At 45.7% G+C, this 13,009-nt stretch overlaps 1 protein-coding gene across 1 annotated transcript in view; it reads right to left on the bottom strand.

Annotated features, from left to right (window-relative positions):
- Window positions 1–326: 326 nt before the first annotated feature.
- The window catches only part of TMEM104 (transmembrane protein 104), a 74,582-nt gene continuing 61,899 nt past the window's right edge, over window positions 327–13,009 (bottom strand). Inside the window, exons 9-10 of the mRNA XM_073608157.1 lie at window positions 4,100–4,193; window positions 327–1,670 (exon numbers count right to left, since the gene is read on the bottom strand). Of these exons, the coding sequence (XP_073464258.1) occupies window positions 910–1,670; window positions 4,100–4,193 (855 nt within the window). The 3' untranslated portion in view covers window positions 327–909. The remainder of the gene's footprint in view (window positions 1,671–4,099; window positions 4,194–13,009) is intronic.

Below are 13,009 nucleotides of genomic sequence, written 5' to 3'. Positions count from 1 at the left end.
CATTTAAACTTCAATGCCTTAAACATGCATTCGGTCCTAAGGCACCTGAAGCCCAGAGCATAGACTAGAGCATATATGAAGATACACAAGCATTGTATACAACACAAAGCAAAGCTGTGTCACGTACAGATTTCATCAAGCCAGAGAATAATGTACTCATAAATCACCTCTCCTGCTGGAGGGAGATGGGGGGGTGGGGGGGTGGGGTGTAGAGAAATCTAATCAGAAGCAGCAGCATTCGTAATCAGTTTCCGCTGGGAACATGCTGTGAAAGGGTGGCGTTTTGCTTGGGTAACAAAAGCTCTCCCTCAACGAAACAAACCAACTGAATGTCCAACATCTTCATTTTATTTAGCTTGGTAACATTGCACACAGAGCATCACATTCTCCGTACCGACCTTTATACAGACAGCAGCGAGGATCTATAGAAATCACTTCTGATGCAAATTATGAATCCCACCAGACAAGTCTTCATATTAAGTAACAAGTATACCTGTATGTCAAGGTACAAAAGACACTTCTTGTGCCAGGGTTCCCTTTTTGTAAACTGAGGCAATTTAAAAAGTCTGACATAAGCCGATAAACTAAGAAAAGGCAAAAGGTCTGGTAGTGTGTCCATAAGCAAGATTAAACATGGTGAAGGAGAAGGCACAGAAAAATTGATTCTGAAAGAGTTAACCATCTGTGATTTCTGGCAGCAGATTATATTACGGACTTGTACGGTCATTACAATGTAAAGGATTATCAAATCCAACGTCCAGCAAGAATGGGGCCGGCCCCATAGCTTCATCGTCCTTTAAAGCACACGAGGAACGGGCTTTAGCGTTGACAGTCATCAACCAAAGGCCAACTACTGTGTCCTGCACAAAGTAGCTTTGTCTGTTCCACGATGAGCACAGTATCCGAAATTTATGCGCTACCATCAGTCAGGATTATGTTGGCTGTTACATATATAAAACACAACAATGCCCAAAGGAGGACAAACCATACCCAACCCACTTGTTTAAAAGGTGACCTATGCTTATTAGCAAGTCCGGGTCCATATACTAGGGCAGAGTCTTTACGGCTGAAGGCCACAAGAAAAGCTGGGATAACATACTGGATGCCATTGCCAGCATAAGCACCTGTAATGCTAACCAGTAGTTCAAGGTGGTGGGTACAGAATGCCACAATGATAGGAGGGATCAATGTTATTAATGGGAAAACAATACTGTCTACAAGCCATGGGTAGGTCCCCCCTTCACGGTGAAACAGAGTCTTCCAGTTGTTGCGCAACGTGACTGCAATGATGGGAAAGTTGGTGCTGATGGTAAACACTGGGAACAGTCCTAGAAAGTAGCCAATCACTGGAGGCACAAAACTTTTACAGCCGCTAAAGTTAAGAGTGTACATGTCCATGAGTGCTCCAGACGAAAAGCAATATATAGCCGTGAAGCCAAGTAGGCTATAGAATGAAAGAACCAATATGTAGTCCAAGAGGACGAGTCCAGTTATGTGCTTCTTACTGGATACTGGTGTGATCAACGAAGGCAGAGAATGTTGGCACATGAATGAATAGACACAGACGCCAAACAGGTTCCGGATTCCAGAAACGTCCGCAAGAGGAGGATGACCTTCACCTTCACCCTTGCCAATACGAATCAAAGCTATTACAATCATGATGATGAAAGCTGCAGTAAAAGAGAAAAAACAAATGATGCGGTTAGGCTGTGTTTCCATAAAAACAGATAATGTTACTCAATGTCTCCCTGCTAGGTCACCCCACACCCTTGCAGTTACCCTCCTTACCATTTCTATCTTCCCTGCACATCTGGCCAGTCAAGAGTTAAACTGTTGTCTCTACGATTTATGACAGGGACTCAGATGAGAACAAAGTGGCAGTAAAGCTGTGAAAACTCATTACTCGCTCTATAAATCATTTGGAGAAGGAGGACCCTGACACTTCCACCTCGCTTTCCCACAGTGCTGCAAGGACAGAGCCCCTCACTTCCAGCATGAGCACTATAGGGTTACAAGTGTATATGATCTGCATTCGGCATGGTCTCCCTGTGAAGGCATGTGCACTGAGGAAAGGGGGTGAAAGGATCTGTAATGATATACAGACGTGAGATGGTTTCTAAATTTGCTTGAGGATTTTAATCTCTTTTTGCCTGTGGGTAGCAAAAGTTGATAAGTTGCAAGAAAATTTGTTTCTATAGCATATAAGATGGAAAGTGAGAGAGACCTTTTACAACTCAATATGAACTTTCTATACTTTTATCCATTTTAATATAATGTTTTATGTTTTGAAATAGATTTAGAAAAAAAAAAAAATAGGGAAGTCAATGTAAAATTAAAAGCTGATCTTCGGGCACAAAAACCTCTATTTAAAAGTATATTCCTCAATAGCCACAAATGTGCCACATTGTGTCTTGGTAAACCCAGATATTACCTTTAGTAATATAGTGGTAAAAAACAAAAGAAGTTGCCTCTAAATATAAGAACATTCAATTCATTATACAAAACACTTACTAGATAGTAGTCAGGCTCATCAAGCTCATCAAGCTCATGAATCCCAGAAGACAAGGCTGGGTCAGCTCTCACAGTTCTCATCCAATCCACATATGCCTATCAGCAGCTTAGGAGGGGAGGATAGAGTAACCGGGCAAGATGGGGCCTCCGCGTTTCTGAAACCAGCATGGAAGGCACGCACCTGCTGTGATGACGGGGGGGGGGATTTTGATGTGACAGGAAACAATGCCTGTGTATTCTAGAGGTCTATGGACCTCAAGTCGCATCCAAGTGGTACCAAAGTAGTGCAGAGACTACCTTGAAGTCGCACAGATCTGAACAGTACTTGGAAATCATGCCCTAGAGTCTGATGGTGGAGGCCATCACCGCTGCCTAGAGGCAGCTGCCCCTGCGCAGGGGAAGGAATCCGTTTAAGTGACTTGTCCAAGGTCACAAGGAGCCAACATGAGGACGAGGTCCCATGTCTTTCAAGAAGCCTCCCATGGCTACGCTAGCCGTCAGAGTTGTTAACCGGTGAGGAGTGGCTCCTTCACTAGTGAATGTGGATCTGAACCCATGTCTGTCAGGAAGTCTCCCATGGCTACACTGGCCGTCAGAGTACTTAACCTGTGAGCTGTTGTGGCTTCACTTTAAATAAAAGGACATTTATACCTTCTTTTGGACAAAAAAGAATAGAATCCCCAGAAGAGAAATTGCCTTTCTCCACATCCCCCTCTGTCAATAAGGAGGGGGAAGTGGAGTGTTTCTGCTTGCAACCCACATGGTCCAAACCAGAAAGGATCCCAGAAAGATGACGTTGTAACCCAGCAATAGAAACAGAGAATTCCTCCAGTGATACAAATGAACTGGAGGAAGGCACGCCAGAGATAGTGGAAAGGCTAGACAAAAAGAGGGATTTAGAACCACAAGGAGCTAACAGACCTCAAGGGGAGATACTGCAAGGGAAGCGATGTCCAAATTCGCCTTAGCCAGGTCAAGGTATATGGGAACCTTCCTTGTGATTCCCTTTCCATCTGCAGTGTTTGAGACATGGCCTTCCAGCAATATTATAGAAGATGAATGCACTCTTGCTGTAAGAAGCAGTACAGAGTCAGCTGAAAGAATCACATGTAAAAGCACCGATGTATACCCTTCAATTTTGTGGGTAGGCTGTACCCTGGGCAAGGACCCTGCTTTTTAGTACTAGTGACCAAGATATTATTTATGCAAGATAAACAGCAGTGCAGAGTCTTTCGCAAAGCGGTTTTTAACAATGTGCTTTGTCGCACAACAAAACACCCTTTTTAGCGCGTTTGGGTGCCATTAAGAAGAAATGACACTTAAAATGTGCATTATGCATTTTTTGAGAACAGCAGAAAACGCACGTTTCCACTACGCTCAGGGGCATTCACAAAAGAGATCATTTGGACCGGTGTCCATAAATGAGAGAATTTGGACCAACAAGTTGCAAATCATATTAATCGCAGGTGCTGCGGTAGAGAACTAATTAATGTTTTAGTTTCCAAAAGCAAAAGTAATAAATTTAAGCATTGTGAAAGAGTGGCATGAATAGCACATAAAACAATGTGATTGCATATTTCACACTTACCACACCATCTCATTACTGAAGTGGAGATCTGGAGGTACTTTGTTTTCTGCACATTAAAAAATGTAAATGGGCCGAGAAGCAGAGTGAATACAGCCTGAAAAACAAAAGGACAACAATGTACTGTAACACAAGTTCTTTGTTTAAAGCCGAACTCCGGCCAAATCTTTTATTTTAATTTTGGATATAACTCTCCTGTTGCACAAATAGGCAAGCAAAAGGCCTCAGATGAGAGGCTAAATCACCTGTGTCATTTCAAGACTTAGTTTTAAATTCGGACCAGAGCATATCCCTTAAAGCAAATCTTCACTGCATCTGAGCACCACAAGCCAAAAACACTAATTAATTCATTTTTAATATTCAAACGCAAACTCACCCATCCATCCATGACTCCATGCTTTATTTTGTTGAGAAATCACTTGAAAAACACCCCCCTAACATTCCTGGCTGTGGCAATCTTGAGTAAGGGTAGATGATTCATGTAGCAGTTACTTCCTGGAATCCATCTGCCTTTAGCTCAAACATGCATGCAGGAGAGTGTGCTCCTGAAGACTCCTGGGATGTATGACATCATTGGCCACTTTAACCGCTTAAGGACCACCCCACGTACATATACTGCAGCAGGGCGGCCCTTAAACGTAAAATAATGTACCTGTACATGATTTTTTTCTTCTGCGTCTAGGGTGCGCATGTGCGCCGCTGGCAACCTGCTCCCGCTGTGACGGGACACAGCGGGAGCCAATCAGCGTTCCCAGGGCAGACAGAACGGAGGTCCGCCTTTGTAGACAAGGCAGATCGCCATTCTGTGACAGGTGAAGACAGAGATCTTGTGTTTCTGCTAAGCAGGAACACGGATCTCTGTCTTCTTACAGTACAAGCACCCCCCCAGGGACACATTTTTACCATTTGATTGCCCCCGATATTAACCCCTTCCCCGCCAGTGTCATTAGTACAATGACCGTGCATAATTTTTTTTTTTAGCACCGATCACTGTATTAGTGTCACTGGTCCCCAAAAAAGTGTCACTTAGTGCCCGATTTGTCCACTGCAATGTCGCAGTCCCGCTATAAGTCACTGATTGCCGCCATTACTAGTAACAATAAAAAAAAAATTCCATAAAACTATCCCATAGTTTGTAGACGCTATAACTTTTGCGCAAACCAAAATATATATGCTTACTGGGATTTTTACCAAAAATATGTAGCAGAATACATGTTGGCCTAAATTGATGGAGAAATTTGTTTTTTTTTTTACATTTTTTATTGGATATATTTTATAGCAAAAATAAAAAAAAATTAATTTTTTTTTCCCCAAAATTTTTATAGCGCAAAAAATAAAAAAAACGGCAGAGGTGATCAAATACCACCAAAGAAAGCTCTATTTGTGGGGAAAAAAAGGACATCAATTTTATTCAGGTGCAGCGTCGCACAACCGCGCAATTGTCAGTTAAAGTAACGCAGTGCGTATAAGCAAAAAATGGCCTGGTCATGAAGGGGGTAAAACCTTCCGGGGCTGAAGTGGTTAAAGTGGAAATAAATTCTGGAAGCGTGTCAAGGAAAAAAAAAAAAGTCGCAAAGGACTAGTCCCCAGTATTGCCTGTGATCTTCCTGCAGCTGATCTTTACACATTACCGATTAAGTCCTGGTTCACACATATGCGATGCGGGAACCAGCATGATTCCAGTGCGGGTTCCCACATTGCATGTCACTTGTCTGCAATTCACACTGCCCCCTGCGAACCACTGAGGGTGTCAATAGAAAGTTAATGACACCCCCATATTGGTTTGCAGATCGCAGTGCTAACTGTCAAATGCTGCAGGACCCTTTTTTTTGGTTTGCGATGAAATCGGATCGCATGGGTGTTCACATGGGTGAAAAAAAAAAAAAGTTTTTGCACATTTGGAATTAATGCATTCGATTGGCCAGAATATTAATTTATGGAATGGCCATTGGAATGTATTAACAACAACATTCATGCGTATTTGCATGTTCTTTTTTCCAGCCCAAAACGCTTCTCTTCAGAACGTGCAAGTGGTGGGTTTTATTTTCTGCCTGTAAAATGCCTATGTGTGCATGGACACATAGGCTAACATGGAAAGGTGTTTAGAGGCAGAGAGAAAAAAAAATAAACACCTGTAAGGGCCCTTTCACACTGGGGCGGCGTCGGCAGTAAAGCGCTGCTATTGTAAGCAGCACTTTACCGTCGGTATGCGGCCGCTACCGCGAAAGGGTTAAAAACCACCGCAAAGCGCCTCTGCAGAGGTGCTTTGCCGGCAGTATAGCCGCGCTGTCCCATTGATTTCAATGGGCAGGAGCGGTGAAGGAGCAATATACACTCCACTCCTTCACCACTCCAAAGATGCTGCTAGCAGGACTTTTTTTCCCGTCCTGCCAGCGCATCGCTCCAGTGTGAAAGCCCTCGGGGCTTTCACACTGGATACAAAGCAGCGGCACTTTCGGGTCGGTTTGCAGGCGCTATTATTAGCGCAATAGCGCCTGCAAACCGCCCCAGTGTGAAAGGGCCCTAAAACCTGTAGTGTGGATGAGGCCAAAAATAGGATTTTTTAAAACAGCTTACATGTAAAATCCTTTTTTTTCGAAGGACATCACGGGACACAGAGCCACAGTAATTACTGATGGGTTATATAGGTATCACTGGTGATTGGACACTGGCACACCCTATCAGGAAGTTCAACCCCCTATATAATCCCTCCCCCTTGCAGGGATACCTCAGTTTTGTAGCCAAGCAATATAGTGTATTAGAAGAGGGGCGGGACCTCTGTGTCCCGTGATGTCCTTCGAAAGAAAAGGATTTTACAGGTAAGCTGTTTTAAAAAATCCTATTTTCTTTCTCAAACATCACGGGACACAGAGCCACAGTAATTACTGATGGGATGTCCCAGAGCAATGCTACCTGAGGGGGGGGAACCACGACCAAGTAGGGTGCAATCAGACCAGAGGACCCTGTACAGCTGCCTGCAGCACACTACTACCCAAAGGCGATATCCTCATGCCTTTTCACATCCACCTGATAGAATCTGGTGAATGTATGAACTGAAGACCAGGTTGCGGCCTTGCAGATTTGAGCCATAGAGGCCCGGTGATGCACTGCCCAAGAAGCACCAATAGCCCTTGTGGAATGTGCCCGGATCTGAAACGGAGGAATCTTCTGTTTCAAACCATAAGCTTGAATGATCCAACTGTCGAATCCATTTAGAAATGGTAGCTTTTGACGCTGCCTGTCCTCTATTGGGACCCTCTGGCAGCACAAACAAAACATCCGTCTTGCGGATCTGAGTAGTTGCCCCTAGATAGGCCTTAACTGCTCTTACTACATCCAACGAATGTAGAGATCTCTCTTCCGGAGAACAGGGATCTGGAAAAAAGGAAGGTAGAACAATGTCTTGGTTTAAATGAAAATCAGAAACCACCTTCGGTAAAAAACTAGGATGAGGGCGTAGTACCACTCTATCCTTGTGTATAATCAAATAAGGCTCCTTACAGGAAAGAGCTGCTAATTCTGATACTCTTCTAGCAGAAGAGATGGCCACCAGAAAAATTAATTTCCTTGTCAACAAGACCAAAGGAATCTGACTTATTGGTTCAAAAGGCTGTTTCTGTAACACAGCCAGGACCAAATTCAAGTCCCAGGGGTTTAGGGGCGCTTTAACCGGAGGATTAAGACGCATCACCCCCTGCATAAAGTTTCGGACCAAAGAATGCGAAGCAAGTGGCCGCTGAAATAATACTGATAAAGCAGAAACCTGGCCCTTGAAGGTACTCAAGGCCAGCTTCATCTCTAATCCCATCTGTAGAAAATCAAGGATTCTACCTATGACATATTTCCTGGGATGCCAACCTCTGGATTCACACCAGGTTATATAAGCCTTCCAGACTCTATGATAAATCATCCTGGAAGCTGGCTTCCTTGCATTAATCAAGGTAGATATGACAGGACCTGAGAGCCCACGACTCTTCAGAACGTGGGTCTCAATAGCCAAACCGTCAAATTTAGCGTTTGTAAGGCAGGATGGAACACTGGACCCTGAGATAACAGGTCTGGGCGTACCGGTAGGGTCCACGGGGAACCCACCGTTATCCTTACTATTTCTGCATACCAAGTCCTTCTGGGCCAAGCGGGGGCCACCAGAAGTACCGACTTCCTTTCCTGCCTGATCCTGCGAAGGAGTCGTGGTAGTAGCAGAATAGGCGGGAATGCGTAAATCAGTGAGAACCGATGCCACGGAATCACCAACGCATCCGTCCCGCATGCAAGAGGATCTTTTGTCCTTGCCACAAATCTGTCTATGTTTTTGTTGAATCGGGATGCAAAGAGATCTACATCTGGAACCCCCCATCTTTGGCATATGGCCCAAAAGACGTCGGGATGCAGAGACCATTCCCCTGGAAGTAACTGCTGGCGACTTAGATAGTCCGCCTGCCAATTCTCTATTCCCGGGATGAAAACTGCCGATATGCATGGCACATGCATCTCTGCCCAGACTAAGATCTGGTTCACCTCTTTTTGAGCAGCTCGGCTCCGGGTGCCTCCCTGATGATTGACATAAGCCACTGCTGTGGCATTGTCTGACTGGATCCTGACCGGACAACCCTGTAGCCTGATAGTCCAGGCTTTTAGAGCTAGATGTATCGCCCGGATCTCCAGAATGTTGATGGGTAAGGTCCTCTCTGTCTTGGACCATACCCCTTGGACCGCAGCCTGTTCCACAACTGCCCCCCAACCTGACAGACTGGCATCTGTTGTTACCACCGTCCAGGTAACCGGTAGAAAGGATTTCCCCTTCTGCAGGTTTTTGGGTATGAGCCACCAATTGAGGCTCTGACGCACCGCATGCGACAGGTGCATCGGAAAGTCTAATGCCTGAACCTTCTTGTTCCAGGTCGACAGAATACTGTGTTGCAGCATTCTTGAGTGAAACTGAGCATAGGAAACTGCTTCGAATGAAGACACCATCTTCCCTAGTAGCCTCATACAAAGGCGGACTGAGGGACCCTTCTTGGTCCTTACTGTCAGAATCAGCTCTCTCAAAGCAGTGATCTTTGCCTGGGGTAGAAATATTTTCTCCTGGCTTGTATCTATAATCAGACCTAAATACTCCAGTCTTCTTACTGGTTTTAGGAAAGACTTTTCTAAGTTGAGGATCCAACCCAGGTGTTCTAGATACCTGACCGTGGTCCTCAAGTTTCCATTCAAAGAGGCTACCGACCGGTCTATCAAGAGCAGGTCGTCTAGGTATGCTATGACAGCTATACCCTGAGCCCTTAATCTGGCCAGAGGAGGAGCCAAGATCTTTGTGAACACTCGAGGTGCAGTGGCTATCCCAAAAGGCAGAGCCACAAACTGGAAATGGCGCCCTCCTACCTCGAAGCGCAGAAACTTCTGATGAGCAGGAAAAATGGGCACATGCAGATATGCATCTCTGATGTCTATTGATGCCAGAAATTCTCCTCCCTGCAGGGTGGGAACTACTGTTCGAATTGATTCCATGCGGAAGGATTGAATCCTTAGGAATCGGTTCAGATCCCTTAAGTCCAAAATGGGCCTGACATCCCCATTTGGCTTTTGGACCGTAAAAAGGTTGGAATAGAAGCCCAATCCCTGGTCCTTTGCGGGAACTATCATAATGACCTCCTGCGACAAAAGTCGCTCTAACGCTAGAAGGAGCGACTGCTTCTTCTCTGGGTCTCTGGGAACACTTGATCTGAGGAACCGAGGAGAAGGGAATTCCTGAAACTCCAGCTTGTACCCTAAGGTTACCGTGGAGACTACCCATCTGTCCTGGAAGTCCTCGTGCCAGAGCTCTGAGAACTGTCGCAGTCTTCCCCCCACTCGAGTGAGCGGGGGCGCCCCCTCATGCAGAGGTCTTAGTGTTTTGCCTAGTAGGCTTCTTTCCCCAGGACTTCTTTTGTCCCTGGGGTTGACTCTTGTCTCTGGACCCCGATGGAGGCGGCCGTCGAGACTGCCTGGAGGCTGAAGCCCCCGGCGCTGGGGAAAGAGTCCGTTTGAAAGAGGGACGCTTACTCTTCTTCTTGACAGGTAAGAGAGTGCTTTTCCCACAAGAGATTCTCTTGATATAGTTATCCAAGTCCTCTCCAAACAACCTTGCACCACGAAATGGAAACCCAGCCAGTAGCTTCTTACATGGTGCTTCGGCTGACCAATTTTTCAACCATAGGATTCTACGTATATGCACCAACCCCAGTGAAAGACGGGAGGTTTGCACGATAGAATCTCTAATGGCGTCAACCACAAAGCATAAGGCCGCTGGAAGGTTAGCAAACCCCTGGGCCTGCTGTTCAGGTAATACTTTGATGACCTGCTTAACATGGTCTCTTAAGTATTGACAGACTCCAATCGCTGCTACTGCAGGTTGGGCCACTGATCCTGCTAAAGGAGAAAACATCCTTCAATAGGGATTCCATCCTTTTATCTACAGGATCCCTGAGCATCTGAGCATTGTCTACAGGACAAGTCAGGCTATTATTTACGGAGGAAATGGCGGCATCAATAGCCGGTATTCCCCACATTTTAATAAACTTTTCTTCCATCGGATAAAGTGTTGAAAACTTTCTCGGCGGAAAAAAACGTTTGTCTGGGTGATCCCACTCAGAATAAATAAACTTTTCAAGTAAAGTATGAACAGGAAAAGCATGTGCTGCTTGGAAAGGTTTCAGTGACCCCAAAGCAGAAGAGGATTCTTTAGCAGTTTCAGGTATGGGCAACTTAAATGTGGAGCGGACCAATCCAGTGAGGATCTGCACTAAGACTTTCTCCTCTTGGGAAGTCGCAGAGGGTCCCTCTCCACCTGAATCCTCCGAAGAGGAATCATCCATCCCATCCCGATCCTCTGAAAGGGATTCATCTCCTTTATCCCAGAGCTCCTCTGTCTGAGGGTCTTGGGGAACAGAGGAAAGCCTAGTGCGTTTTCTTCCACTGAGTGAAGACGTAATCACGGCCATTAATCTTTCCTCTAGACCATTAATGGTTGAGGAAAAAACCTCTTGTGTAATATATACAGGGGCTGAAGTGCCAGAAGCAGGTGTAGCCCCTGACCCCGATGGCTCTCCCTGGCTAGCCGTCCCTGGCCCATCTTTAGGGGGGGAGGATGCTGCCGACAGGGGGCCCTCAGAACCTGAACGAGATCCCCTAGTGTCTCTGGTTCCTGGGGTGCTTGAACCTCTTCTACCCATAGTGCAAAGCAACAAGGCGTGAGGTATACAAATGAACACTGCCCGCTGAGCGATGTAGTCTGGCTAAAAGCCTTGCTACCCAATGCTCAGTCTGGTGTTACTTCAGTAAATGCTGCCTAGGAGAATGCCTGTGTCCCACCTTACATGCGACCGTCAGCTCTGTGTCTCTCAGAAGGCTGAGTGCACCTGTACAGAGTGCCTTTAATAGCCTGCAGCTGGCCTGAGTGGGAGTCTAAACACTCTGTGCTGACGTCCCGCCCCCTCCTCTACCGCCCCCCCCCCCCCCCCTCGAGTTTTGAAAAAAACGAGCGCTTCCCGCACTGCCGACTCTGTCATGCTTCTGGAGAAAAGGCTGGGGATGGGGGGGGGGAGGGAGGGAGGCTGGTAACAAGATCTGCCTGAACGGCTATCTTCAGAGATGGTGGCCATTAGGCCGCAGAGCCCGGGTGGTATAACCACTTTCTAGACCCCTGTGGCCCCTCTCTAGCCTGGGGGGAACATTCAAACATGAGAAATCCCCCTTTCCACCTTACCTGCTTGCCGCCTGCTTTGAGATGCTGGGACATAATCAGCACTGAACACCTGAGACAGTCAGTCAGCATGTGTAGGTTTGTGCTCTTGGCAGCCCCCGGTGGTCACAATAGGCATAGCATGCATTTACCTTAAAGGAGAAAAGCCACTAGAACTCAAAAATTCTGTGGAATCTCCTCTTACCTTATCCAGCCGCAGGGTGCTGTTTACACAGACCCAATCTTCACCTCTCACGGTGGGCTCCGTTTGAAAAAACCGTCAGAGACTGGGGCCCCCATCAGTAGGGGGATCCAACAGTTCTGGGACCGTAAAGCACCTCGCCAGAAATTAGGAAGTTTAAAGCCATTTTCTGATCTGCGGGGTCCAGCTCTCTAAAAAGAGAAGCATTACGGGTAAAACCTCGTTTCTTCGGACACGAGGCCCGGGTACCATTCAATTCGGCCATGAAAAGACACTTTGAATGGATCCGGTTCGCCTGGCTTGCCCCAGTATAGGATCTTAGGATATTCCCTTTGGAGCTCAGCACAGGACATCTTTACACGTCCATCACCTAAGACACTGGCGTAAAAACTGAGGTATCCCTGCAAGGGGGAGGGATTATATAGGGGGTTGAACTTCCTGATAGGGTGTGCCAGTGTCCAATCACCAGTGATACCTATATAACCCATCAGTAATTACTGTGGCTCTGTGTCCCGTGATGTTCGAGAAAGAAATGTAAATTTTTATTTTTTTTATTTGTGTTTTTTTTTTTTAAATTCTTTTTATTGCAGTATTTTAATTAAGGTACAGGATAGAGCCTATTGGGCATACCCAGGCTCGAACGTACAAACAGCAGACATAACTAAAACAACACCAATAAAACTAGAACACAACCAATAAAAACTTGGAATGCTCAGACCACCTATGCAGTTTGAAACATATCTGTTTTTACGGTTAAACTTCAGAACCTAGCTTACTATGTATGAAGATAGCTCCTCTCTCAAACCTTATTTACCCATAAGATTTCTGACTAGTGCAACAAGAATTCAAAGTTCCGTTAACTAGGAATGAATGAATTATTGTATGAATATTTACTAGTCGTCTACATTTGTAGATGGGGATTCCACCCATATGTCCCACATTTTGTGAAATTTCTTAGCACATCCTCTAGATAAGTAAATGGCCTTATACA

This window comes from Aquarana catesbeiana, linkage group LG12 (assembly GCF_042186555.1).
Source record: "Aquarana catesbeiana isolate 2022-GZ linkage group LG12, ASM4218655v1, whole genome shotgun sequence".
Classification (NCBI taxonomy): domain Eukaryota; kingdom Metazoa; phylum Chordata; class Amphibia; order Anura; family Ranidae; genus Aquarana; species Aquarana catesbeiana.
This window is presented reverse-complemented; position numbering and strand designations above follow the sequence as displayed.